Genomic DNA, 25,263 nt, shown 5'->3' with positions numbered 1-25,263 from the left:
ATCTCACTTCGTCTCGGAGATGACGGTGTTTCGATTATCTCTCGTAAAAAAAGAAGGTAAAGAATCCGAGTATTCGCGCTAATGACTGAAAGCGTTGGCGTTCACTTAAAAGGAATTGCCAATTTTTTTTTTTTCAATACCTCGCATGTCCACTTACTAAAATTTTCTAGTACCTATTTATTAAATGTGTCGACTCGCGATACGACTCTCGTAAATTTCAAATAAAATTGAATCGATTCCAAACTTATCAAAGAATCCGTGATTGAAAAAAATTCATAATTAATATATAATATACATTCATTTATACATGATACAAATAATTCCCAACTAAGTGGTTCTGGGATCGGGGATCAAACGGGGAACTGATCGTGACAAAATAAAGATCGTGTAATATAAATCTTCTGTTTATTCTAAATCATGTGTAGGAGCGTAAAACTTTTATACGTGTCTTCATTGTACTTATTGATATAATTACAATAAAGCATATAAATATAATTTTTAAATGTGTTTTTTCACGAAAAATCCTATAAAAAACGCTCCAAATTACAATACAGAAGATCCTCGATCTATCTGAAAAGAAACACCTCAAGTATCATGTAGGATTATAAGTCTTCGTGCGCGATGCATGTTTAAAGATAGCCGTCCAACTCGTTCGGACATCGCAATTTCCGATGTTCATATTTCTGATAAAAATCAGGAAAAATATACAATGTGTGTAATGTCGTATATATTATGATAGAGAGAGATTTGTTTCCTACATTTTATTTTATTCATGAGAGTTAGGCGATGAACCGAAAATTAGTTTCGCGCGAGCACCTCGAGGATATCTAACGCGATTGTTACACCGGGATCCATGTAATTGTAATCACAATAAGTGCTGTACGTACACTGATATACTATATACATAAAGTAACACACACACACGCACACACACACACAATAGACAGACACTCGCGCGCACGCGTATATATTGTCAGAAGAAAATCATATATCCCCGTTTCTAAAGCGTACTTGATCGTTTCTCCGAAATGTAGAGAGGTGAAAAAGAAGAATGCATACGAATTCTACTGACTCCGTCAATCTCCGACCGACTCTCACGATCGCGCACCGATTCGCGCGATCGCGCATCGCACACATTCACTCGATGAAAGTATATGCATTTATCATGCGTCTCCTAATAAATAATGAAGAATCTATTGACACCGCGCGCGTACGAATTTACAAATGTACCAAATGTCGAGGCCGTCGTGCGCGGGTTCAAAAAATACATCGCGTACCTTCTCCCTATCTAACTTTGTACAGGATGGACCATTCACGCGAGGCCAAACGCTCGGACTTCGGTATACGGCCGTTCGGTTCTCGGGCTGCTCTCTTAAAAAATTCGCTCTCTTCTCTTTATAAAATATTTTGTTCAATAAAACTGATCGCGGATAAAACTGGCGTATTGTAAAAAATTTATACGCATCGAGGAGCGTCGTTACAATTTCAAAATCCGCTGTACCGAGTTCCAAGCGTGACAGCAGTTTCTCTCTCGTAACAAATACAAATGTTAAAAGCACAACCATCGTTCGGTGACCGATATGCAGATGTATAGACCAAGACTGTTACCCTCATCAGTTACTAATTACGTTTGAATGTTTTTTTTATCTTTTTTAAAATGTTGGATAAAACGAGAGTGAAATTACAAGGGAAATGTTTCGAGCTGTATCATAGAAACGATTAAAACTTATTTTATCATATAAATCGAATCTTGTAATTTCGTTTGTTTCTCTCAAAATTCTAAAAACATCGTATACACAACTCAGTCTATACACACTAGCGTAAGCCGTTAAACCTATACAGGATTGCTATATAAATTATTATCTCTGTAAATCTGTGTGTCTCAACAACTTACGAGTTACTAGTTCTACGATCTTTAGCGCGCGCGAAATTCGACGCGCCACGTCGTCGCACCTCGTCGGGTGCACTGAGCGATACGCTACGTTTCCGGATTGTCCAGGTTCGCACTGCACCGCGCCGCATCACCGTCGATCTCGAGAAAGAAATCTTTCGCCAGATACGAGCAGTCACCATCGCCGCTCTCACTTCCGTCATCGTCATTGTCGTCGTCCTCGTCGTCGTCGTCATCGTGAGACACGACGGCTGGCGTTGCACCGTCCGTATCACTACTACATCGTAAACTTTGGTTCGCGTTGTGACGATTATCTAGAAGACATCAGAGACCCGATTGCGGCGGCTGGCCGTGAGTGTTCCAGGGCACGTCGGCGGGCATCGCGGCAGGTGGTATACTGGCTTGATTGTGCATGGCACGCGGCGCTCGCATGATCTCGTCGGCGGGCGGACAGTGCGGGCGCGGCCCGGGCTCGGGCGTGTACGTGAAGGTCAGACCGGTCGCGTAGATGATGCCGTCGTTGCGCACGAGGGAGACCGGCACCTGCGTCGGTTGGCGCACCCAGAGCCACTCGCCGCGGAACAGCGAGATGTCGGGCACGACGCAGAGCATGCTCTCCTGACACCTGTACATGGTCTCGGCCTCCACGTCGCCGAACCAGACCTGCAAGTTCGGCGTGAAATTGTCACCAGTCAGCTCGAGCATCGCTACGTCGCCGCCGCCGTTGAGATGCAGGCTGTGGACCAGCGGTACCGGCGTCACCGGTGACCGTACCGGGCCCATGCCCTCGAAGAACTGGTACTCGGCCTTGTCGGTGCTGATGATCGTCCAGCAGGCGCCGTCGTTGATCATCTCCTTGTTCGCCTCCTTCGGACAAGGCGTAGCCTGGAATTGTATGATGCGCTCCTGCGACAGGCACAGGTACATGTGATCCGTGTCCTTCATGTAAAAAGCGCACTTGTGCAATTGCGATACGGGATCGTCGGCCTCCAGGCTGGCCATCTGTTTGTCTACCTTGCGAATTACCAGCCGCGGCAGAGCCATCCCCGTAACGGAGCATACCAGTTTCACGGTGCTGCCGTAGTGCACGTAACCGTCGCGCACCTGAAACTCCTCCGACTCGCTCTCGTTGTCGTCCAAGAGGTGGATGGTGAACGCGCCCCATTGCGTCGAGCTCGCGTGGAAATTGCCGTTCTCCACGTGGAGGTAGCGCGTACTGACCGTCTGCGATCGCAGCCGATTGAAGAGTGCCACCTTCGTGCCACTGGCGATGCACAGGTCCGCGTTCTTCAGCGACTGCTTCTTCTTGGACGGCTTCGAGATCACCTTGATACGCTTGCTGTGAAACACGCCGATGTCGTGGCCGCTTCCGTAGAACATCTTCACCGAGAGCATAAAGTGCTTGCGCTTGTCCGAGTCGGAGATGTAGAGGGTCTTCGCCGCGCAGTACTGTTTACCGTTGTTCAGGTCCAGCTGCTGCATATCCTGATCCGAGTTACCGATGCCGATGAAAGCGCACAGCTGAGCGCTCTGCTCGCTCTCGCCCTCGCGCAACATTTGCTCCTGACGCATCCTCCAGCCGTCGCCGAAGAGGTAGATGCACGGCGGCGGGCAGAAGAACCGTTTCTCGTTGCCGTACGACTTTTGCGCGACCTTGGCGTGCAGGATCACGATCACCATGTCGCTACGGTCGCGCAGGTAACGTTCCATCGCCTCGCGGGTCAGTCGCTGCTCCTGGTGGTCGGGCCTGTAGATCCCAGGGCCGAATCGAGGGTAAACGGACATGACCGAGGTCGGCGAGGGTGGAGATTGCATACCATGCGCCATCGTTGGCAACCCGAATTGATGTGGCATATTTAAAGGTCCGGGTTCGAACTCTCTCGTGCAAAACGGAATAACGAAGTTGCCGCCGTTGGCGCCGACTTAAATCTTCATCTTTCAAGCGCGCCGAGAGCCTTCCCGATCTCTTACCTACGGCAAATTAAATTATCTCAGTGATACACGATACAAAATACAAATGCAAACAAAACTTGAATACATGTCGTACAGTTATCAATGATTATTTGCGCGTTTACCATTATCTTGTGGAAAAGGAGCGACAATAGCGTGTGCCGTGTTAGATGAAGAATCAGACAGAATTAAAATTAATATGGAAAAGTGAGCGAAATTAGTCGAAATCGTGTAAGAAATACAACTCAAAATAGCAGTTGCAACGTGAACGAAGGGCGGTAGCAGCGGGTTAAATTAAAGGCACTTAAATTAAAAATAATTAGAACGAAATAGATTAATAATCACACTTGATTATTGTCTCATTATATCTTGGCGTATGTATATCGGACGGATATATAATCCAAGTGTGCAGCGCGCGCGCGCGCGCGTTCAATTATAAAGGTGTAAAAGCTACATATATAGAAATAGACAATATCGTGACTTTAAATACGTGATAATGTATTCGCATAATATACAGTAGCATCACCATTAGTCACTCGCGCGATTAAGCGTACCAAACTGCATACAAATGTCTGCTCGTTTGAAGCTTTAGCGTGAGAAAGATTTTTGCCTTTTTACCGGGGAACAAGACGTAATTAACTCGAGATATCTTTCTTCGAACGAGCTATCAAGAATTGCTGGTCTCGGCACAGGAAAGAGGAAACAACGTTACAGGCACGTACACACACGCACGCCGTGAGAACCGAGCCGGGCTCATTTTTCCTGTGCATGAATTAAAAGCGCTCCTATCCTATTGTGGCCGCGCAGGTAAGGAGCTTATGTTTATACACTGGGAAAAAAAATGTACATGTCATAATTAATAGCGTAATTCTTTAGCTCGTTAACCGAACGTTACATTAATTACACGAGTGTACGTGTGCAAGTTTTACAATTTCAATCACCTATCTTATATGAAACATACCACTTTTTTTTTACACAGCCTCATCCTCTTTATACGGTCCTTGAAAACGAATTCTCGATAAAAGCGCTCTCCGTTCTACGTTTGCTCACTGCAAATTTGTCATTTTAATGGAAACCGTCGTATGTGTACTTTCTTCTTCCAAGCCATTTGAATGTTGTTCATATCTCTATCAAAGTTGTTTACATTTCCTTCTGGATGACTTCAGTCATATGGACCTGCCGCATCCAGCTATGCTTCACAGTAACATAGTAACGCAATTCTACCCAGGATTCGCTTTGACCAGCAAATATTTCTCATTGATAGCATAAATAAAAATTTAATCGTGTGACACCAGTGACACCGTTGATTCATGCTGTATATTGTAATAAGTTTCTCAGCAATTATATAATACCATTAATAACTATAATCTCTGCTCTTGTTGCTGTTCACTCAGCAAACACCAAGTAACAGTAACATTTTATACCACTATTCTAATTTCCCACTCAACAATGTAACTGTTATGTGCAACATATGTTACATTACACTTACTTATATTGTTGAGTGGGAAATTATAATTGTTGATTTTGTTGATTATCTCACTGTTAGTTGGTGTTTGCACTTATCGATATCCTGCAATGCCACACATCTGTAATGTGATGTCAGACAACGGCAGAAAGTAATGCAGTAATAAAGTGGTAAATGAGTACTGTAAATTTGACGGTAGACTAGGGTGCGAAAGAGAAATGTTATCTGTCATTCGCATGTCAAGGCGATATCATATACTTCATTCAGACAATTAGAATCGTAGAATTTGCCTGTTAACCGTAACCCAAGTCTATAATTGCAAATGCTTGATTAAATATTCCAAGAATAGGAATGCAAATGCGTTATTCAGCAAGAAAGAAATCACGACAAACTGAATCGTTACGCGATGAAATAGCAAATTAATCAACTACTATGAAAACGTACCCTATCACACTTTTTGGCCTTATGATTTGCATTCCGCGTTATGTTTCCTTCTATCTCGCCCTCGTTTAACGAATAGCAACAATGCGCTGCAAAAATACACAATACAACGAAAAAAAATTAATTTGACACAATGTTGTTCCATGCAGGCGGTTGTGCGGGAAGGAAAAGTTTTGCGCGCAAAATGGAAGAAAAAGTTTAGATCGCAGAGCGGCGAAAGTCAGAGAGCGAAGCGACAGCTGTGAGAAGCATTCCGGTCGGACCTGGACGGCAACCTGGACCGGGTTACCGGGACGTTTCGGCTCGCGGGAAGGAAGCAAGGCGTCCGACGGGTTGAAAGGGTTATGAGAAAGGGATCGATTCGCGGCCCCCGCGAAGGGAAGCGGCGATCGTGAGCGGCGTGCGCGAGGATGCCAGGCCGTTTGTTTATTTACCTTTCGACGCGCGTGCGAGGAGGTTACGATCTGGCGGAGGACAGGTTAAATCCCGGGCTCGACTCGCCTCCTCATTCTCGGCCGGGCGTCGGGAGTAACCGCGTACCCGCGTGCATCCTCCGAGCTATCGATCATCCGGAGCGGCCGCCAAGTCCCCCGGCGATCGTTCACCGCCGTCCCGTGGCGAATCCTTCCGCGTCCTCTCGTCGGTCTACTCTCTCCCTCTCTCCCCCGCGCCGTCACCGTCTCTTTCTCCTTCTCTCCCCCTAATCCATTCAAAAAACACCTGTTCACTTTCCGAATTTTCCGAACAGTTCTGCCAACCGCGGCGAACGAAACGCGGCGGCGCGGTGCGACGCGGCGCGGTACGCGCGCAACTTCAAGCGATTCGATTTGGGATTCGAATCGAACGCGCTCGCGCGAAGAAGTGAAGTTCGTCGATTCGGCTTTGCCGCGGGCCGGATCCGTTCGCGTCGTTCTCTTTCTTTTACAATTCCGCGGAATAATACGCGACGCGAATTAAAAGCGTCGAGCGACGCGGCTTGGCGACGAATCTTGACGACGCGACGCGACGCAATATAACGCGAGAATAATGATCGTCCTTAACGCGCGACTGATGGGTAACTAACTACTAACTTCGGAGCAACGATGTAGAGTTATTGCCGCCGCGGTATAAACGCAGTGAGCTAAGGAGAGGGGAGCTCTCTCGGGCGAGAGCTCGGGGGTCCGCGCTCTCTCTCTCTCTCTCTTTCTCTCTCCCTCTCGCAAGAAGTTCAAAACGAATAGCGGCAAGCTCGCGCGTTCTCGCGACGACACGCGCCGACATTCACTCCGATGTATGAAAATCGCGCGCGAAACGGTCGGCGAAATTTCAGCCGCGGAACTCAGCTGCGTTTCTTCCTCGTAACAGTCTTCCCGTCAATTAATATAGAGTTATCTATAATAACTGATAATCATTAATTTAATTTATCTTGAACGACGAATTGAAGTTGCCAAGAAATCGTCGCAGCAACCTTCGCGCAATTCGAGTTGATCGCCGCGTTAATACGTAATCGCGCGAGGATGAAGAAGATATTCGTGTATTTGCACGAAATTCCGCCTAGCTGAGATTGATAACTTCACGTATTGCTCTTCAGATCGTAGACCCCCGTTTCTGCGGTGTGGACGAATTAAGTAGCTCAATTAATCGCTATTTGAGCGCGTTTACCGGGCGAGCCGATTTCGATTCGATAATACACCTTTGCGGCCGATATCACGCCGATCCGAGAAGTGGAGCACTCTCTCTCTCTTCCTCTTCCTCTTCTTCTTCTTCTTCCCTCTCTTTAATCGCGACGACGCACACACACACACACACTCTCTCTCTCTCTCTTTTCTTTTTCTTTTTTAAATTCGTCCACGATACTCTCGCGACACAGCGCCCACGCGCACGCGGATACGTCACTGATGCTGCAGATTCTATTGTTTTACTGTTGTACAATGGCCCGGTCGACCCGAGCGCCTCCAGCTCCCTGCCCCCCCCACCACCTGACCCGCGCGCCGCTCGCACCACCCCCCTCTGGCCCCGCGCCGAGCCGTCGTTTCCACTCAATCCGCCCGTCTCTCCCCCCACGTAGCGGCGCCCCCACGGACCGTGGAATTGCTGCCGCAAAAGGATGTTGGGGTTATCCTGGGGGGCGTGGGAAAAACCTGCTGTGGGAAAGAGTGGGTGGCCTCTACCTCACTCCACTTCTGCGATGATGACGATACGATATATATATACCGCGTCTATGAATGTGCACGCGCGTTTGCCTACACGCGCGGCGCGTGTGTATATAATATATGTATGTATATGATGTGATGTATATACATATGTATATAGATATATATATACAAGACCGCATATGTAGCACCGCGTCCGCACGGTCTCGTGTCCGCGTGATGCGCGATCCGCGTGTGCGAGAGGTGCAGGCAGCCGATGCTGATGCGTAATAACACCGGGGACGTGCGTATGAGGACCAGAGATAGATAGATAGGGAGAAACAGAGAGAGAGAAAGAGAGAGAGATATATTTTGAACAACTTTTACCTTCCTTCGAGATTTCGATCCGCCATCGATCTTTGCTCGGCGACCGTCGCAAGACAGTGCCGAACGAGATACGGAATCTATTTCTTTTCAATTTTATTCAACGTACAGCATTCCGGAGATCTTGTTGCTGAAAAGAAAGCATTTTCGACTATGTAATTTTGCGGGTTTACCATCGATTTTTCTTTTACAAATTGCAGACATGAGTATAGGATGATTGATCGATCTCGTTGCCAACTGAACTTAGGCGCGATTACCTTTATTATGTTCATCTCTATGTAGATTAACTTTAATCTCGATTTAATTATACCTATATTTTTGAAGTCTTATTTTATTTTTGCAGCTTAGCGCGTGGCATCTTATTTCAAGTTACAAATAGTTTCCTTTATAATGAAAAAAATAAAAAAAAATGTAAATTAATTAGTTAGTTTTGCCCAATAAGGTTAATGTTTGCTAATTACACGTTAAAAAATTTTTTTGCACACGAAAAAAAGTTGAGTTATAGAATAGGCAGTTAATTTACTTTTTCTAGAGAGTTCTTGAAGTAAGTTAATCTTCTATATATAACTCAACTTTTTGTCGCGTCTAAAAAGAATTATACAACGTGAAGTTAGCAAACATTAACCTTTGGATAAAAGGATTAATTTACAATTTTAAAACTGCTTTCAGTTCTAAGAATTAGAAAGAGGTAAAAAGTATAAATTAAGCAAAGATTATTAAAATTAATACATTAATAGAAATGGACATTAGACGACGCGTCGCGTTCTCGTCGTTGAAAACGGTCGCCCGAAAAATTGTCGATTCACGGAAAACATTATGTAAACGCGGCTTCTTCTATTCTCGCCGACACGATCTTTCGCTTTACATCACGCGATGACTTACTTCACGGCTTCTTTACTTCGAACGAACGCGATTGCTTAATTATCGTGCACGCGCCCTTCCGCGACTCTTTGCTCATCACTTCACGGCGGATTAATTCGCCGATATAATTTTCGACATTTTCGCGAAGCTCGCCGCGCGAGCGGCTTTCTACCTCGAGGCGGATCGCCTCGAACGTCATTTCTGCTTCTCATGTAATCTATATCGTTGAATATATCGGCATCGCGCTGACTCTACTGATTCTCAACTATAATGAGTCGCAAAATGAAGGGGGAAGGGAGAAGATGGATGCGTGAATCATCGAGAGACAAAAAGTCTCTATATTTCAACGTAAACGGGTTATTGCGAAACAACGAAAATACATGATAATAAACGAACAAAATCTTCAACTAATAAACAAATCGCCGTCTCTTTCATCCGTGCGAAATGCCCGACGTGCGTTAAAAACCGGCACAAAATCGCTAAATCACGGTCCCTCGACGCGCGACTTCCACCACCGGGCGCGGCGATACACTTTTTCTCTCGGCTCGGCTATATCCCTTTTCGGCCGGCGAGAAACGTAAATTCTCGCGCGATAGGCGAGCGCCGTACGTACGTGCGAACGCGGCTCGACCGCGAACCGAGTTTTTTTTACCCGAGGCCCGAATCCCGATTCCCACGCTCGTTTCTTTTTACGGGAGGCGCGAAGATGACGGGCGCGAGCGCGCGGAATTGTACTCGCGATCCCGAGTAGCGTGATCCCGATACGATCTACCTGTTGTAATTGTTGCGCGATACCAATTATTATTATTTCCCCGAAGGAATAAATGAGATGCCGAGCAACGACGCGTAATTGGCTTCGGCCGCGTGCTGCAATAACGTTCTAGAACGCGCCGAACGCGCAACGTCGCGCGTAAACAACGCGTTTTCTCGCCATTACGCGATCGTTCTCCGATCGTTAATCGGATTAAGCTAGATTAATCGTGCGTTCAACAGGCAACGTATTCAAATTTGTCTCGAGTTCCGCACCGCGCACCGAATACGTCTTTCGGACGATTGATCGTCGAACGAGTTAATCGAGATTGCGTAAAACCATCTCGGAAATGCAATTAGCATTTTTCAAATACTGACAGTGTAGCCAGAGCATTCGTGTAAAAAATTGCAAAATGTTAAATTAATGTCCGTTTCTACCAATGCAGTACTTCAATATTGGTTTATAGTTTACTTTTTGTCTTTTTCTAAAATTCTTCTAATTCTTAGAATTCTAAGAGTTAGAAATCTAAGAGTTGGAATAAGAGAAATTAGAATTCTGAGAATTAGAAGATTTAGAATTCTAAGAATTAGAAGAAAATAAAAAAAAAATTTCAAATCGAGATTAAAGTTAATTATCTAAATTAACTTATTTTTTATCTTCGTTTAATTCTTAGAATTCTTAGAATTCTAAGAATTAGAAGAAGATAAAAAGTAAATTAAACCGAGATCAAAGTTAATCTAAATCGGTAAAAATAGACAAAGCGACTCGTCGAGTTTGGAGTCGACTACTCGTATGCTGGCGCAGGTGCAGGCGCAGATACTGGCGGATGAGGTGTAGCCGACCGCGTGCCGAGTATGACGTGAGACGTGACGTTTGCTACCAGCTACCTTCGTCAGCTGACCGCGACCGTTTTGTAACCGGCGTATTCGCCCGCCGAAGTCGACCGAGGTCGACGCTAAAATATTAAAACACGTGCTTTCACGAATCTCCGTACTCTCACTACTCTCGCACTGTCGTGACAGTCCGTGATATGCACGAGTCCGACTTGTTAATCGCCTACTTTTAGGTTAATAATCGTATGTCGCACGGTAGATAAAATAAAAAGATAATGGAACGCTTGGGAAAGAAATGTCACGTCGCGTTTGCGTTGTGTGCCTTTTAGTGACACATTTGTGCGCGTTTCTCTGTCAGTCTCTTGAATAATGGGAGTTTACGGCCTGTGGAAGTTGCTCGACGCATCCGGAAAGCCGGTACCCTTGGAGAGCCTCGAGGGCAAGGTCCTGGCGATCGGCGAGTATCGATATCTATGATATACAAGTCTTATTGCAAAAGATCGAATATAATTTTGAACCCTATTTAATTCCAAAGTTAAAAGATCTTGATAAGTTCTGGAAACGCGAGACAAGATTGTCCGTTACTCGTTCGACTTTAATGTCACTCTGAAGTACAATTATAGAACAGCAAACTTTTACATAACATTTATATTATATGTTTTTTACACAGATATATCGATATGGATGTACCAAGTGTTGCAAGGATACCAGGATCGTCATGGCGCTCCCAGACCTAACGCCCATCTGCTTGGATTATTTAGCAGGATATGCAAACTCCTGTATTTTAAGATCAAGCCCGTCTTCGTCTTCGACGGAGGCGTACCCATGCTCAAGAAAAACACAATTGTAAATACGCAACGGATTACATTTTCTTTAACCGGCGAATAATTAACGATCCCTAACTCGTACGTTTAACGCAAAGGAGATGTGTTATATATTGTATGAAACTTGTGCGCTATGCATTTACGTGCGCAAGCTAAACTGTTCCTTCTATCTTGATTATAATATTGTTCGTACTTAATTAGCTCACCGTGGGAACCAGGTAGTGAGAAAAGAGCCTCCACCAATTCTTTTGTGTTCGCAGGCCTCGCGCAGGAAGCAGAAATCTATTGCCACGAGTAAGGCGCAGAAGATGAAGACGGATTTGATACACAACTTGATAAGGCACAGCGTTGTAAAAACCGCTCTCAACAAGGATTCCAAGGATCGGAATGGCGAGGCGATGCAAATATCGATAAATATGCAAACCAAACGTTCCGACGAGGATATGTTCGCTCTGCCCGATATGCCGGGTGTCAGCAACGCGCAGAGTTATGTCGATGACGATGAATACGATTCCGACGATTCCTTTGCCGAACTGAGTCCGCGGAAGCAATCTAAATGGATGGGAAACATACATAGCGTTGATGTAACCAGCAACGAATTTAAAGCGTTACCTGCGGATGTTCGTTACGATATACTCACTGACCTCAAAGAAACGAGGAAACAAAATTCCTGGGGTCGTTTGCACGAGATGCCTCAAGTATGTACAAATATGATAGATTATGAATCATGCATATCATATGTTTCAAGTAAATTTTGTATTATGTATGTTGTATTATGTATGTTTTAAACATATTGTATTCGTAGGAATCGCAAGAGTTCTCAGGCTTCCAGTTGAAACGGTTGCTCAAACGTAGACACGTGCAGGAGTCTTTAGAATCCGCCGAGAAGGAAATGGGTGGAAAGACACTGACGTTGGAGGAGCTGGACAAACTACTGACTGAACAAGGCGTTGACACAAAGGGCAGAGACGCGGCTTTTCGAATAGCCGCGGATAATACAACTAGATTGATTTATATCAGTGGTATGCGCATCAAACGTTGAAACGTTGAAGTTATTTCGCTCTTCTGGTATATTTTATAATGAATTGTACATATTGTTTCACGCAGACAAGAACGCGTTAGCAATGAAATCTCCGAGCGAATCAGAGGTGGATAGAAGTGAGTTGCAGGATGCGAATGAAGAAGTTGAACCTGTTGCTGGCCCAAGTAATACCACGTCAATCGCAGAAAACATTAACGAGTATGAATTAAATGATTCCGATAGTGAGGCCGATTTCACAATCTATGACGATTCTCTACCTATCGTCGAAAATATAAATGAATACACGTTTGACAGCGATTGGGAATCCGAAGATGAAATAAACGAAGATGATATAAATGATACAAACAAATCATTGGCATTATCGGGGAAAAATAAGACAAATCCTGCATTAGCATACATGTTGGAGTACAGCGGCTTGTCGCAGAATCAAATTATGCATCTTATTAAACGTAATAAAGATAAAAATCACAAAACTGCAAATAAAAGCGTAAAAGCACCCGCGAAAGATAATTGTATAGAGCTGGCAGAAACCACAAAGCCAATGGATGATAAATCGATGTCAACACTTTCTGAAAATTGCGAGGAAATTTTAGAATTACAGAGCACGAGAGATGCATGTACGACTAAAGAGAATGCGACCATTGAATCGATTCCGTCTAGTCCAATGGATGATAAATCGATGTCAACACTTCTTGAAAATCGTGAGAAAGTTTTGGAATCACAGAGCATGAAAGATGCACATACGGCTGAAGAGAATACGGCCATTGAATCGATTCCGTCTAGTCCAGAATCGGATAATCTTGCTGAAATTGTACCATTAAGAGATAATGCCGAGGCTTTAAATATTATAACGTCCGACAGCTCAAATTTGGACAAAGAAATAATACCTGAGGAACGTTCTCCTGCCGCGAAGTCTAACGATGTAACACAGATAGATACGTCGGATTCCGATTCTGACGATTTCATCGAAATACAAGATGTCCCGATACCCGATATGAACATTTCAAGGAATATCACGAAAAGAAAGGATATTGAGATAACTTTCAAGTCCAATAAAAAACCAGAGGACGATATGTTTGCCGATATATTTGAGAATGTACATGAAGAGAGAGTTGCGCCAGTTCGGAGTCCGGAGCAAGTACAGCTTGTCGATACGGTGAACGGGGAACACCGAACACAATTAATTTCGAAAGACAGTAATAATTTCAAACATAATTTCTTGGATACCATACCTGAGGAATCGATCGAGGAAGAAACAAAAACCGAATTGCCAGAAAATGTTCAGTTGAGCGAGAATATGTCGAATGGTGAAGACAAAATACGCGACACCCAGAACTCTGATAAATCAATAGAGCGAGATAATACAGATACGCCTACGCCTACGCCTAGTCCTCTTCACGAATGTACGCAGGAGAAGCCAGCAGTAGTATTACCCACTAATGAAAAAGATTTGACAGAATTGAAGGTAAACTCAACATTATTCCTGTAAACAGCTAAACAATTGTTTCATTGTATTTTTATTCATTTATCTGATACGAGTATTTTTTAATCACAGGGACAATTAGAGGATGAGCAGGAAGAACTCGCAAGAAGCATTGGCAAACTCGAGAGGCAAGCTACCAACATTTCTGACCAAATTAAAATCGATGCACAGGTATGAAAATTGAAAACATATAGAGAGCTATGTACGTCGTACCTTTTTGAATTGTTGTTTTGCACGCGTCATATTATATTTGTTTATAGGAACTGCTACGTTTGTTCGGCATACCGTACATAGTAGCTCCCATGGAAGCGGAAGCACAGTGCGCGTATTTGGAACAAATCAAACTAACCGACGGCACAATTACAGACGATTCTGATATCTGGCTTTTTGGAGGCCAATGCGTATATAAGAATTTTTTCAACCATAACAAAAAAGTATTACAATTTCGTGCCTGTGATATTCAACATCACTTTAGTAAGCATCGTTACATTTATTGCTATCTTAAGATATAGAGTAGCATTAACATGATATATTTATATTTGTATATATATTAATTTTATAAGAAATTATATGTAAATCAAGTGTCATAGGTTTAATAACAAAACAATTACATATTGCAGAACTCAGCCGCAATCAATTGATACAATTGGCCCTTTTGGTTGGCAGTGATTATACCGCAGGGGTGACTGGCGTTGGACCAGTTACCGCGCTAGAAATATTAGCCGCGTTTCCGGCCGATGGAGATAACGTATTACACGGGTTGCATAATTTTTGCTCGTGGATAAAAAAGGGAATGGTTTTCGCTCCTGGGAAAACTGGTTTACGCAATAAATTGCGAAACGCGAAATTGGACAGAGGTAAGCGGTAGTCTCACCCAGAAACGACAGATAAAGAATAAAGTAAGTGAAATATGTGATCGTCAGTAGCGTGACCGACTACTTACTTTACAGATTTCCCAAATCAAGCGGTTGTCCAAGCGTATCTCTTTCCCACGGTCGACGAATCTAAGGAAACTTTTACCTGGGGTAAGCCGAACGTCGTGCTTCTTTGCGACTACACCAGGCGGAAGTTTGGATGGACGAAGGGCAAGTTCGACGACACGATGATACCGGTATTGAGGAGAATGGAAGAAAACAAGAATCAAAAATTATTGGACATGTACTTTAAAGCGAAAGCGTCTCCGCGCTCGATCGAACCGAGCTTAAGTAAGAGAGTGCAGAAGGCCCTGCGAAGATTGAATAACGATAACGTGGATGCGGATGGCGACGTGGACGACAACGTAGACGGCAAACCTCGACCTAAGAAAATCAAAAGGAGCGGTGCTGCCCGAAAGTCAACCGAAAATCAGGCCTTGCGTAGATTAAATAGCGATAACGTGGATACGGATGGCGACATAGTCGACAACGTTAATGGAAAACCTCTCCCTAAGAAAATTAAAAAGGGCAATGCTACCCGAAAGTCAAGCGAGGAAAAGAATTCAGTTACTGATTCAGTTACCGAACTCGAAATATCGACCTGTGAGGGAACACCGCCTGTTAAAACAAGCACCATCCCCGAGAAACTTGTTAAAGTCGTTGCTGAGAAGAAACCTACCAGGGAATACATACCGCAACGAGAGAAAGATAGGGAATGTGCGTTAGAAAGGAAATTGCACGCTATAGAAGTATTTAGAAAATCGAAACAAGGCTTAGGCAAAACGAGAAAGATGAAAAGTAAGATACGAAAAGTCACAGAACAGGCAGAACTATCAGAGAGCGATAGTAATTAGACCTGTTTGATAAAAGAAGGAAAATTGCACGTTTTTTTTAATACTCTTTTGAAATGTATTGTTACGTCGTGTATATATATCCCATTATTATAATGTAAATGTAAAGTATTAGTTATAAGTTATAGCGGGGTAGCTAGTCGAAGACCCTTTTGTACATTTTTTTTTTCCATTACAAGGGTGTAAATTATTTTTTATTGATATAATACGCGATAATACACTTTTACTTTACCGACAACATATTTTTTTAGGTTTCTATGTCATCGATATAATGCAATAAATTAATTAATTATTAATTTTGTACAACATAACATAATTTATTTATTCATTTATTATTATTTTTTTAGAAGATTGTAAACTTGTTGCTCATTAAAATTTTTCTTTACGCATTCTATGTATATGTATATGAATATTACACGAAATATTATTTTCTGCATAAAAGTTGATTATTTATTGATCTCATTTATTGATTACGCAGCGCAATTAACTATATAAAAAGAAAATATAAATATATGTTGTATAATATATCATGATAGTTTGAGGAGGGTTTGATTCTCTGCTAATGGTATCGATCGTACATAACGACGTCTTATCTCGGCGTCTCGACGCCGAGCGTCGCTACGGTATAAATAGTATACCGGCGGGGGCGGCGGGACCGGCGGTACCGATCGCTCCGTTCCTTTGGGAGAAGTTGGGTGGTTGGGAGAAGTAAACCGAATCGCGGGAGAAGCGAGGAGCGGAGCGGAGCGCGCGCGTTCAAGGCAGTGGGCAGTGGGATCCAAAACAAGCGATGCTCAAGCTGAACGGACGCTCGCGTCCCTTGGCCGGTTGTCGCATCGCGGGTGAGGAACGACGCGAGGGAGAGGCGCGGCGCGAGATCGATTCGTCCCAGTTCCCGTCGTCTCGTCGTCTCGTCTACCAGGAGGTATCCCGTGAGTCTCGTAAGTCTCGCAACAACGCGACTCTCCGCGGCGTCTTTCCCTCCTCCCCCTCCAGTGCCTCCTGCGGTCGCGGACGCGGCGCCGGCAGCCCCCGTGCCACGGGAACGTGGACGATGTAGAAGTCGTCCCACCGGCCCGACCTCGTCCCTGCCGTTCTCTCTCACGACCGCCGCGTCGGGGATGTCGGCACGGCCACCAGTCGCGAGCACCATCATCACCGTCGACGGCCGCTCGCAGCAGCGCAGTACCGAGGCGAACGTAGCGAAACCCATCCCTGGGAGATGTCTTGCAGCGATGGCACGCGCCCGACACGTAAATTCGGCACCAAGTCGCCGAAGAAGCTGTGCGTGACCAAGAGCGAGAACGGCGACAAGACGACGACGACGATCAGCCACTGCGCCGGCCACCGTCACAATCACTATCATCACACCCACCACCGCTTCCTGGACGGCGCCCAGCCGTCGGTGCACAAGCGCAATCTCTACATCGTCTCCTTTCCGCTGATCCTGCTGTTCAACGTGCTGCGCACCCTGCTGTATCAGCTGTTCGTGGTGTTCAAGTACCTGTACACCTCCACGTCCCAGCTGATCCAGCGCAGGCAGGCGTCCAAGCAGACCTGTCAATTGGAGATTGTTGTAGGGCAGAACCCGGCGGATGGTCGTTTGATCAATGGTAATCGGATAGAGAACGAGGTCATGTCGCAAGTGCCTAGACGTCCCATGGGACCTGGTCCCGGGGATCCTTTGCTGGCCAAGCAAAAGCACCATCATCGCCGAGCGTTCGAGTTTATTAGCAAAGCGCTCAAGATCGACGAGGACAATGAAGGTAAGTTGTTTCACTCGGTTTAACCAACTGTTCTCTCTAATTGATCTTGCACTGGTTTCAAACAGGACAAAAGGAGATGGCGATAGAACTGTACAAAAAGGGAATCGGAGAATTGGAGAAGGGAATAGCTGTGGAGTGCAACGGCGGACACGGCGAGGTGTGGGAGCACGCGCAGAGACTCCACGACAAGATGTGTACGAATCTGGCGATGGCGAAGGACAGGCTCGACTTCCTCGGTTAGTACATCTCGCTGCTACGCATCCTGCTCCGCACATTGGCGTTTCTCAAGCTACTCCAAGCTTTACTTTACTTACTGGTACAGACAGTTTCGTTTCATGCGAATATCAATTAATCGGTATCTATGCACCATACTTTATCTCGGCAACGGTGTCCACAGGTAAACCTTTGGCAATGGCAAGCGAAAGATTATGTATCTAGCATGCTCGTGTGTGCAAATTTATTTTTACTTTTTTACGAGACATACATGCGCGCGAGCGTGTGTGCGCGTGTACGTATGTGTGTGTACGCATGCCCGCGTGTAATTGTAAAATTTCCTAGATGGTTTACCTTGAGCACAGATCAGTTTTTATTTTGCATTTTCTCGCGGGTATTCGAAGAAAGGGTAAATGAGGGTTCGCGCTATTGTACGTCGGTCTGCATCGACAAGATGCAGATTGAGGGCCCAATCTCACGAAACGCGCGCGCGCGCTCTTTGCTTCGAGACAACTCGGCGATATCGGTATATTTTGTTACTCGCGGTACGACCGAAAGATCTTTCTTAAAACCTGATTTCTCTCTTTTTTAGCTGTCTATAGCCTTACTGCAGCATGGCAGAGAATGTTTTCTTTTCCTTTTTGTAGTGAGTGTGCGTGAGCTGAGAAAGCTGGATATCAACAATAGTATCAACAATCGCGCACCTGGAAATAAAACGGACGGCGAACATCCGGGAAAGCATCTGAGGGCTCGCCGCAACGCGCACACTTTTCAAACCGCTCGAACTTCATCCAACATTAATCACAATAAGAACACAAACAATATACACACGACAGTTAACGCCGGACAGACTATGTGTACCCAGATTCCCAAGTTAAGGCCACGTTCACCAAAAAACTGTTTCGCTCATACTACTGAAGGTATTGTTTCGTCTGAGATTCTGGGCTTAAGTGCGAAAGAGAGTCGAATGCAAGTAAATAACACGGTAATGCTACCTAGTCGTTGTTCATTTGAAAAAAGATACTTGTACCATCTTAGCCCCGTGCACATCACTCGTATGACGTAGAAAGGATGAGATAGAAGAATGTAAGGCTTGCATTTATCGTAGTTGCCTCTTCGTGTTGCCGTAGATTTTTAGAAACTGCTGCATTCCGCTTACTAAACGCGATGAAATTTTTTCATCAAAACGCCTTTACAAGTAGATTAAAAGATCTAAATTTATATTTATTAAGTACACACGAGAAGACAGATCAGACGTATGATTAAAACGTACATATACACGTCACACCATCGCAGTCACACATTTGAAAATGTTTTATAATTTTTTGGTAGACTTAATATTTATGCGATTTAGTAATAAGGTAATGTGATGAGACGACGTATCTTTTTCTTTCCTCACTAATCTTTTAAATCGAGACAAAAGTTCGAAAGATCGATATTTTTATAAGTAATTTGATCTTTAATACATAAACGTAAATTATAAAACGTACGCGTATTCTTCCTTGCTAATTAATTTTAATTACACCTGTCGCATAAATATTGTAAACGTGTTTTATAGCATTGAATTTTATATTGCAATTTATTAGATATATATTAATTCTGCTTTTGACCGAAGCAACACAATACAACACACGTAATTGCAATTTTAGTAAAGTACACCCAAATAGTAGGAAGTATTTTATCTCAACATAAATTCCAACATTTAAAAAATGGTTTTTAACGCTTTAACTAACGAGATATTTGCTATCGGGATAAAGTCACATTTTTAATACACTCCTACTATTTATCACTAGGATACAAATCAAAGGATACAAATAACAATGTTCCAAATATATCTTGGCTGTAAATATATTTTTTTTCTTACTTTTATCTTCTTTGCGATAGACCCTCTTATCCACTAGACTGATACGCGAGATCTGCATTTAATTTTCTTTTAATTAATCGACTACCAGTAGTCATTCTTTTACTGTCATCAAATTATAAATTGCCATTTGTTAAGTTTTATTGATAAGTACCGGCATTATTTCAGCATCCGGCAGGAAACTATCGGTTCCTGGCAAGCGAATGACAGGAACACCCCTAAGTAAGAGCCAGACGTTGCCTCGGAGCATGGGCAGATCGACGCCTATTCAACCTTGCCACAGAACCATGCCTATCAAACCGTCCTCCACACCACCCTCTGTGAAAAGGCAGCTGTCTGTGCCGGGCAACGGTTCGCCTATACGACGTCCAGGAACCCCCACTACCTCCAACAGTAACAGAAGCACGCCAACCAGAAAAGTACCTATTTTAAAGGGCGTAGATCCAAAACTCGCGCAAGTGATTCTCGACGAGATCTTGGAGGGAGGAGCGCCGGTGCAATGGGAAGACATCGCTGGTCAAGAGGTACGTCGTTCCGTCGCGATGTACGGTTGCGTTACTATCGTCGCTTGGTTACTGATTATAATATCGCGAGAAACGTCGCCTTCGTCCCTATTTATATTTTCTCTCAACTTCAACTTTCAGACCGCGAAGCAGGCTTTACAAGAGATGGTGATCTTACCGTCGCTGCGACCTGAGTTATTCACCGGTCTGCGAACGCCCGCGAGAGGATTGCTATTGTTCGGGCCACCGGGAAACGGAAAGACATTGCTGGCGCGTGCCGTTGCGACTCAGTGCAACGCAACATTTTTCTCAATCTCCGCCGCTAGTCTCACCTCGAAATACGTCGGAGAGGGTGAGAAATTAGTGAGGGCTCTGTTCGCTATCGCGCGGGAGTTTCAGCCCTCCGTTATTTTTATCGACGAGGTGGATTCGTTGTTGAGCGAGCGAAAGGATAACGAACACGAAGCTTCGAGGTATATATACCTTTGTGCATTCTCTCTCTGTCCGTTTATACACACGGACAATGTATCGATAAGAGAGCTATATCGATTTATCAAATTAATTAAATTAAACGTGTATTTTAGGAGGCTAAAAACAGAATTCTTAGTCGAGTTTGACGGTCTGCCGTGCAATCCAGAGGAGAGAGTGCTAGTTATGGCTGCTACAAATAGACCGCAGGAATTAGATGAGGCTGCACTAAGGCGATTCACGAAACGCGTGTATGTTACGTTGCCCGACTTACAGACGAGGATTGTGTTACTCCGAAGGCTCTTGGCCAAACACAATGATCCATTGACGCCGGAAGAGTTGAACGAGATGGCACTTGTGACGGAGGGATACTCGGGAAGCGATTTAACTGGATTAGCTAAAGACGCAGCGCTTGGGCCTATCAGAGGTAAATTGCTAAATTTCTCGTATTTGTTGTACGCTTTTTTTTAAATTCGTTTTCAGTCTTATATTATGAGTGAAGATATGCACTTGGTCACTCATTTTATAATTCTTTACGATATTATGTCTCATCATTTTGAATATATGCACACATGCTGTTTTCCAGCGATAAAAGTTAATTTTGCTGCATGTTTACCGCGACAAACTCTTAAAAATTTTATTTAATTTACTCAAAGTCAAGTCTAATAAAAATCTGAAGAAAGTTTCATCAAATTTTTTTGTTGCGCTTTGAAAGTGTAGATCTGTTACATCTTGTCTGTATGGTTTAACTACAAGGCGTATTATCGTATCGTTCTCAGAACTGAATCCAGATCAGGTGAAGGAATTGGACCTCAATTCGGTTCGTAATATCACAATGCAAGATTTCCGTGATTCCCTAAAGAGAATTCGCAGATCCGTTTCGCCGGCAAGTTTAGCTGCCTATGAGAAATGGAACTTCGAATACGGAGATGTGAGTCTTTGATTTGAGATAAGCCGCTCGAGCGAGAGGCTCCAGAAATAATCGTGCGTTTCAGTTAAATTTAATCTGCAAACTAGAACGGGACTAGAAGCGTTTCAAAGTATCGAAACCATGTGTAAAGAACCATGTAATCCCGAATGTCAACACAATAGTACGGTTCTTATATTTTTATCCTGCCTTACAAACAATTTTAATGTTTACGAAAAAGACGGCAGTGAAAAGCTAAAGAAGATATTGTCCTTCAAATCCTTAATGGATTTTTGTCTTTGTGATGAAAAGTCGACATACTTACTCATCGTTATCGCATTTCACATTAAACTTAGCATGATTTAGTAATCGCATAACGAATCTTTTGCGACAAATGAAACTTGGGCTCAGGTTCGAATGATTTAATGTCAAATGTATCTTGAAAAATATGTTTCGCATTAATTTTATAAAATATATAATGTGCTCCATGTGTTATATCCGGCGTGAGATCGGACTTACAATTTACAGTTCAATACATAGCTTTAATGTTTACCAGTTCGATATTGAAGAAGGCGCGTCTTTATTATTTATGTTTATTTATATACTCATTATCCTTACGATTTATAGTTCCTTTGTAACAGTTGGCATTTGAAATCCGTACAAATACAGTGCTGCTTATTACGATAATTTGCATTTAATATCAGAGTGTTGGCAATTAACGCATTAGACACTTGAAAATAAGCATTTAAAAGAATGTGATTAAGAGCACATAGTTCTGCAGTTAGAGGGAATGTATCCTTTTAAAGTTGTAAATACTTTTAATTATTGTCGTTTATAAAATTGACACGAGCAAGTTGAATACAATACGCATGACCCGACTCGTTATTAGAGCAGCAATAGAAAGACTACATTTGCAAACGTAACGGTGCACGTCCAAAACAGATAATAAAAAATATGATCTATCAATGACACATGTAAGAAGAAGACATTATAGTTGCGTAATTACCATATTCGTATGACATAATAGAATATACAAATATGCAAACAAGTATCTCCGCAATATCCGTGAAATCGAACGGAAAATAGTGAATCTCATCTTACGCGCGTCGATTTTGTATAAATTGCACTAATAGTTGCGCCCTTCAAGTGAAGTTTCGAATGTTAATCTTGTTACGTTTGATACCATTTCGAAGATTCGTTTGATATTTATTGATATAATGCGTTAGGAGTCACGCGGCCATCACGATGTAAAGACCCACGTGCAAAGGAAAAAAAAAGCGATGATCTGAGGAAAGGGGAGAATGTGAGATTCTGTTTTAATACAAAATTCTATAAGACAACGAACTGAGAATCTAATCTGTGCTATATGAAATCCTAAGTATTTATCTATAAGGATTACGCGTAAGCTCGACAAACATTGTTATCGTATACACAAGAGAATGAAAGAAATCAACATATATATACATATAAATATAAAACATACATGAACACATGATTTTTATGACATTTATCTATTGCTTCCGATGCTCAAAAGTAGAATAACTATGCATGTATAATGTATTAAACAAATTAATATATTCAACACGGAACTATATTATAATACGCTGCAACTACAGTATAATACGAATTGATTAATCATCCCGGATCAATGGCGATCATCCGTGATATCGTAGTGGTAGGGTAACGTCCCTAGTAGTTTTGTAGAGTATAAGATTTACCGTAACACACTTTATTAGACAGCGCATTATTTTCCAATGAGTTTCACTGCATACAATTCTCCTCTGATACAGCGGAAGAATAGAAGATGTTATTTGCAAAGAAAATTATTAGTTATTTAACAATAAACCTCTCTGTGTATGAAATAGAACACGATGCGTTCGTTAAATAGATATATTCCATAGTAGGTAAAGCATAAGAGGTAAAATGTAACTCTTTACTTCGCGACGCGACGCGTAAATCTGACATTTCGAGATTCGCACTGTTGTAATTTATAAAAAAATCGTGTGATGCTAAACAGCATTCAAGAGCTGTGATGTTACTGCGACGACAAACTTGATACTTTCGCGGCGCTTTAATATGTATTTAAATGCACACAAGAATGCGATATATATATACAAATATTCTCGTGAATCATAATTCTGGGTCTTTCCGGGAAATTTGTTAATTTTTCTAGATGGGAGCGTACGATGCCGCGATGAGGGTTCGATTTATTTCTGTGTTCTCTTTTTAACGCGTTAACATATGAACGGAGCTTCGGCATCGTCGCACGATGCTGACTCGACAGTTTTATCTCCAAATTATACTTTGTGATATTAGTTTTTTATATTAATCTTTGCGCACTGCCTATGTAGATTATAATATTGTACGTTGTATTATATATCATATTGCAAAATATGCATTACGTTAGTTATATTAAGTTTGAAGTTTATGATGATTTTGCACAACAAATTGTTTCGCATATGAAGATGAATTATTCAAAGACCCTGGCCTTCTATTGTGGGACACGCTGAGCCTTGATTAAGTTATTTTGCTACTTTTATAACGTATAACGGTAAAACAAAAAATTGAGTAAGAATAATAATCGGGTATAATGTTTACGCTAAATATTATACCGTTTAATCTAATGGTAAATACATGAGCTGCAAGTTAAAAAGGAAAATGTTTGTGCATGCGAGAGACTTCTCCCTGTTAAATATTATCTTTCTGTGGTTTTGGCGTCATATTTAACTGTTTTACAAGTGATTGTATCCACAACCCATTAATTAATATTGGTGTATTTTCCTGTGACAAATTTATCAAATTACTCATGATTTTCATTAACTTGTAATCAATCTGTTCCAAGAGAGAGAGAAAGGTGTGACCCGTATACATCCAGCAGTATTATAGAGTACTTTCAGTAAGTTACATTGTAAATTACACGTTAGATTGCCACGTAAAATTTTTACCAAGTGTTCTTTGGTAATGTATACTATTCTAACGTTCGTAAGTTCGCGAAGGTTGATGATGGCGAAACGACCCTTGTATCGAAACATTAAAGTAAAATTACACCATGGTCTTTTCTTGCATCATCAATGAGCATGAAATTCTTTCATTTTTGCCTACGTATGCGTATTTGCCTTTCAATATTCATCCACATTCGCGAACTCACGAACAGTATAAGCGTATCTTTATACCGTGGTAGTCAACGTCCAACAGAGTAATTATTACATATCTATCCAATAGATGTTCACCATAGTAACTCGATTAAATCCCTAATGTAAGATTAGTACGGCAGAATTGTACAAAACTGTAAAACGACGGTATTTCATCGGTGATTGATTCGAGGAATGCGTTTTTGAAACATGTAATAAATGTGCGTACAAATTATTTCCCCATATTCGCGCTTCTTCTCACAAGCGAAGCTTTAAAAATGCTCGACTCGCAATTTCTTTTCTTTTTTTCTTCCCTCATTTCGTTAGTCCGACATTTAAGAGGCATGATTCTCGTAGGAACATCATGTAGGAAATAATTATTTACAATGTTCCAAGCTTTTTCCTTTATCAATAGATGGTACTATTATGCGAATACCGGAAAAGGTCGTAAACCTTGGCGTAATAAAGCGATATGAATGTTATTTTTCGCATGAATCGTCGTGTTGAAACGTCCGCAAGTGATTCCTCGAGAATATCTTTCCAGTTATTGCGGATGGTCGTTGTAAGAGTGTATTGATTGCAAAATAAAACCGTATTACATGTATTTGGATAT

At 42.6% G+C, this 25,263-nt stretch overlaps 3 protein-coding genes across 12 annotated transcripts; 2 read left to right on the top strand and 1 right to left on the bottom strand.

Moving 5' to 3' along the window:
- Positions 1 to 383: 383 nt before the first annotated feature.
- Positions 384 to 7,673, bottom strand: Su(h) (recombining binding protein suppressor of hairless). Of its 8 annotated transcripts, none has more exons than XM_071793702.1 (5): positions 6,182 to 7,673; positions 5,751 to 5,836; positions 4,803 to 5,616; positions 4,452 to 4,670; positions 384 to 3,862 (listed from the first exon to the last, which is right to left on the bottom strand). In XM_071793702.1, the coding sequence occupies exon 5, from the start codon at positions 3,743 to 3,745 to the stop codon at positions 2,216 to 2,218; it is 1,530 nt and encodes a 509-aa protein (XP_071649803.1). In that variant the 5' UTR covers positions 3,746 to 3,862; positions 4,452 to 4,670; positions 4,803 to 5,616; positions 5,751 to 5,836; positions 6,182 to 7,673; the 3' UTR covers positions 384 to 2,215. The 8 variants fall into 8 exon arrangements, with proteins under 8 accessions (XP_071649803.1, XP_071649799.1, XP_071649802.1 ...); XM_071793698.1 differs by having other exon boundaries at positions 4,460 to 4,670; XM_071793701.1 differs by having other exon boundaries at positions 4,460 to 4,670; positions 4,803 to 5,030.
- A 2,918-nt stretch (positions 7,674 to 10,591) lies between these two features.
- On the top strand, positions 10,592 to 16,190 carry Mus201 (rad2 superfamily protein mus201). Its single transcript, XM_071793693.1, has 9 exons — positions 10,592 to 11,144; positions 11,358 to 11,533; positions 11,772 to 12,209; positions 12,317 to 12,533; positions 12,619 to 14,018; positions 14,109 to 14,207; positions 14,297 to 14,510; positions 14,657 to 14,893; positions 14,987 to 16,190. Exons 1-9 carry the CDS (start codon positions 11,057 to 11,059, stop codon positions 15,802 to 15,804), a joined length of 3,687 nt encoding a protein of 1,228 aa, XP_071649794.1. The 5' UTR covers positions 10,592 to 11,056; the 3' UTR covers positions 15,805 to 16,190.
- Positions 16,191 to 16,432: 242 nt separating this feature from the next.
- Spas (spastin) lies at positions 16,433 to 25,254 on the top strand. 3 transcript variants are annotated; one of them, XM_071793695.1, is made up of 8 exons: positions 16,433 to 16,742; positions 17,382 to 17,567; positions 17,633 to 17,803; positions 18,428 to 18,700; positions 19,810 to 20,165; positions 20,286 to 20,617; positions 20,729 to 21,039; positions 21,392 to 25,254. In XM_071793695.1, exons 1-8 carry the CDS (start codon positions 16,592 to 16,594, stop codon positions 21,553 to 21,555), a joined length of 1,944 nt encoding a protein of 647 aa, XP_071649796.1. In that variant the 5' UTR covers positions 16,433 to 16,591; the 3' UTR covers positions 21,556 to 25,254. The 3 variants fall into 3 exon arrangements, with proteins under 3 accessions (XP_071649796.1, XP_071649795.1, XP_071649797.1); XM_071793694.1 differs by having other exon boundaries at positions 16,600 to 17,567; XM_071793696.1 differs by lacking the exon at positions 18,428 to 18,700 and having other exon boundaries at positions 16,600 to 17,567.
- The last annotated feature ends 9 nt before the right edge of the window (positions 25,255 to 25,263 follow it).

Source organism: Temnothorax longispinosus, chromosome 11 (assembly GCF_030848805.1).
Source record: "Temnothorax longispinosus isolate EJ_2023e chromosome 11, Tlon_JGU_v1, whole genome shotgun sequence".
Taxonomy (NCBI): domain Eukaryota; kingdom Metazoa; phylum Arthropoda; class Insecta; order Hymenoptera; family Formicidae; genus Temnothorax; species Temnothorax longispinosus.
Note: the sequence above shows the minus strand (reverse complement) of the source record. Positions and strands in the feature narration are given on the sequence as shown.

Excerpts from the sequence above, each read along its gene's own strand:
- Spas (XM_071793694.1), top strand. The coding sequence starts at position 17,024 with ATGTCTTGCAGCGATGGCACGCGCCCGACACGTAAATTCGGCACCAAG. Across the intron at positions 17,568-17,632 it reads GATCGACGAGGACAATGAAG|GACAAAAGGAGATGGCGATA; the intron begins GTAAGTTGTTTC and ends GGTTTCAAACAG. Across the intron at positions 17,804-18,427 it reads GGACAGGCTCGACTTCCTCG|TGAGTGTGCGTGAGCTGAGA; the intron begins GTTAGTACATCT and ends TCCTTTTTGTAG.
- Mus201 (XM_071793693.1), top strand. The coding sequence starts at position 11,057 with ATGGGAGTTTACGGCCTGTGGAAGTTGCTCGACGCATCCGGAAAGCCG. Across the intron at positions 11,534-11,771 it reads TGCTCAAGAAAAACACAATT|GCCTCGCGCAGGAAGCAGAA; the intron begins GTAAATACGCAA and ends TTGTGTTCGCAG. Across the intron at positions 14,511-14,656 it reads TGATATTCAACATCACTTTA|AACTCAGCCGCAATCAATTG; the intron begins GTAAGCATCGTT and ends TACATATTGCAG.